Source organism: Trypanosoma conorhini (assembly GCF_003719485.1).
Source record: "Trypanosoma conorhini strain 025E chromosome Unknown Tco_14.4_contig_00920, whole genome shotgun sequence".
Lineage (NCBI taxonomy): Eukaryota > Euglenozoa > Kinetoplastea > Trypanosomatida > Trypanosomatidae > Trypanosoma > Trypanosoma conorhini.
Window position 1 is genome coordinate 1,731 of NW_021705011.1, and position 2,318 is coordinate 4,048.

Sequence of the window (2,318 nt, forward strand, 5' to 3'; positions counted from 1 at the left end):
GCCTCGCCCCACGAGGCAGACAACACATAATGTGCTCGTATATATACACAACTCCACTCATGCGGGTCCGTCGGTCCTTTTTTTCTTTGCTCCCCGACGAGCCGCTGCCGTCCTGCTTGGTCGCATGGGTACAGTCTACCGTTAACTGTTTTTTATCCTTTTAGTTTGTTTGTTTGCTTTCATTGCTTTCAGTGGGCGAACTCCTCTTTATTCCTGGACTGGGCTGTGCGGGAACAGAGTGTGTGTGTTTGTGCTGGTCGTCCCACGTGTTGCTGCGCGTCCCCACTGCTGGGCGGACGTGTCGGTTCCACTTCACGGGTTTGTTTCTTTTTTTAACTTTCTCTGCTTGTGTTTGTGTGTTCTGATTGAATGCGCCCCTTCAACTGGCTGCGTGTGTCTGCGTGTCTTTATCATTGCCTCTCTCTGCTTTTGCGTCCAGCTGCTATTCACGCTCTCCTGCCGCCCCACTGCTTCTCGCCGCCGCTCCTCCCCTTCTTCCTCGTTGTTCTCGCCTGTGTCGCGCAGCTGCTTTTGCAAGTATAAACGCCAACACCCACACAAACACACACACGCCATGTCCCTCACGCTGTGGAGCGGCGTGAGCCCTGAGAACGCGCGCATGCACAAGATTCTGGCTGCGGCCGCCCTCGCCAACGTGCCCGTGACGCTGAGGCCGTGCGAGTACGGCCGCGAGAACGAGACGGCGGATTACTGCCGCAACTTCAGCCCCTGCGGCCGCTACCCCGTGCTGCAGACGGAGGGGGGCTGCGTCTTCGAGTCGAACGCCATCCTGCGCCACATCGCGCGCCTCGACCGGAGCGGCGGCTTCCTGTACGGCCGCACGCCGCTGGAGGGCAGCCAGGTGGACATGTGGCTCGACTTTGCGGCGACGGAGCTGGACGCGGCCGTGGTGCCGTTTGTGCTGCACGCCTTCCGCGGCGAGCCGCTGCCCGCCGGCGCGATGGACCGCGTGCACGAGGCGCTGCAGGCGCTGGAGACGTGGCTGGAGACGCGCACGTTCCTCGTCGGCGAGCGCATGACGGTGGCGGACGTCGCGGTGGCCTTCGCGCTGCAGTGGCACTACCGCCTGAACCACGCGGAGGGCGAGGCGCTGACGAAGAAGTACCGCGGCGCCTACCGCCTGTACAACACGGTGATGCATCAGCCGAAGACGGTGGAGGTGCTGCGGTCGCAGGGCGCGACGTTCGGGCCGGTGAAGGAGGAGCGGAAGGGCAGGGACGCCGCCGCGCCCGCCAAGGCGGAGAAGAAGCCGAAGGCGGCCGCCGCAGCCGCCGCCGATGCGGAGGAGGAGGAGGCGCCGAAGGAGAAGAAGAAGCCGAACCCGCTGGACGAGCTGCCGCCGAGCCCGTTCGTGCTGGACGCGTTCAAGCGCGAGTACAGCAACACGGACACCCGCACGGTGGCCGCGCCGTACTTCTTCCAGCACTACGACCCCGCCGGCTACACGACGTTCTGGTGCCGCTACAAGTACAACGAGGACAACAAGATGCAGTTCATGACGGCGAACCTGATCCGCGGGTGGTTCCAGCGCATGGAGCACGTGCGCAAGTACGCCTTTGGCGTCGCGCTGATCGTTGGGGAGGAGAAGCGGCACGACATTGTGGCGCTGTGGGTCTTCCGCGGCAAGGGCATGCCGGAGATCGTGGCCGCGGTGGAGGACACGGAGCTGTTCGACTGGGAGGAGGTGGCCGACGTCGCGGCGCAGCGGGAGCGCATCACGGACTACCTCTGCTGGGAGGGCCCGACGATCCCGAAGCCGGTGCTGGAGGGGCGCGTGTTCAAGTGAGCGTGCGGGCGCGTCTAGGAAGCGGAAATAACACTAACTGTAACTGCGAGGGCAATAGGGAAGGGAGTGGAGGCGAGGAGTGGTTTTTTTTGTTTTGTTTTTGTTTTTGTTTTTCCTGCTGCGCCCACCTGCTTGCGGCCTGTTTGTGTGCGTCTTACTGGGCTCCGCGGCACGTTATTTTCTTCTGTGGGCGTGGCGGTGCGGCTTGTCTCACTTTTTCTCTTTTCTGCGTTGAAGGGGAGATTGTCTGTGTTCAAGGCCACACACAAGTGACGAGAGAGACGATGGCTGGCCGTGCGCTGCTGTTGGTGTGCGCCCTCTGCGCGCTGTGCTGCGCCGCCGGCGGGGGCCGGGCGTGGCATATGGACTACTGCACGGAGAGCAACTTGAAGTTTCTGATGCTGCTGAATTCAAGTAAGACCCTCGACGAACTCCTGCGTGAGCAGTGTAAGCACAACGAAACTTATGCAGCGGAGTTTAGAAGTAAACATGCCGCAAGTTCAACCGGTGC

The 2,318-nt window shown here is 62.0% G+C and overlaps 2 protein-coding genes across 2 annotated transcripts in view, besides 1 other annotated feature; both read left to right on the top strand.

Annotated features, from left to right (window-relative positions):
• Positions 1-574: 574 nt before the first annotated feature.
• On the top strand, positions 575-1,807 carry Tco025E_08938 (putative elongation factor 1-gamma (EF-1-gamma); the record flags this gene model as incomplete). The annotated part of the gene is made up of 1 exon (XM_029375769.1): positions 575-1,807. One exon carries the CDS (start codon positions 575-577, stop codon positions 1,805-1,807), a length of 1,233 nt encoding a protein of 410 aa, XP_029224123.1.
• An 83-nt stretch (positions 1,808-1,890) lies between these two features.
• Positions 1,891-1,921: a microsatellite.
• A 170-nt stretch (positions 1,922-2,091) lies between these two features.
• Tco025E_08939 (uncharacterized protein) overlaps positions 2,092-2,318 on the top strand; it is a gene marked incomplete at both ends in the record, with an annotated part of 417 nt that continues 190 nt past the window's right edge. Inside the window, one exon of the mRNA XM_029375770.1 lies at positions 2,092-2,318. This exon is cut by the window's right edge and continues 190 nt beyond it. Within this exon, the coding sequence (XP_029224124.1) occupies positions 2,092-2,318 (227 nt within the window).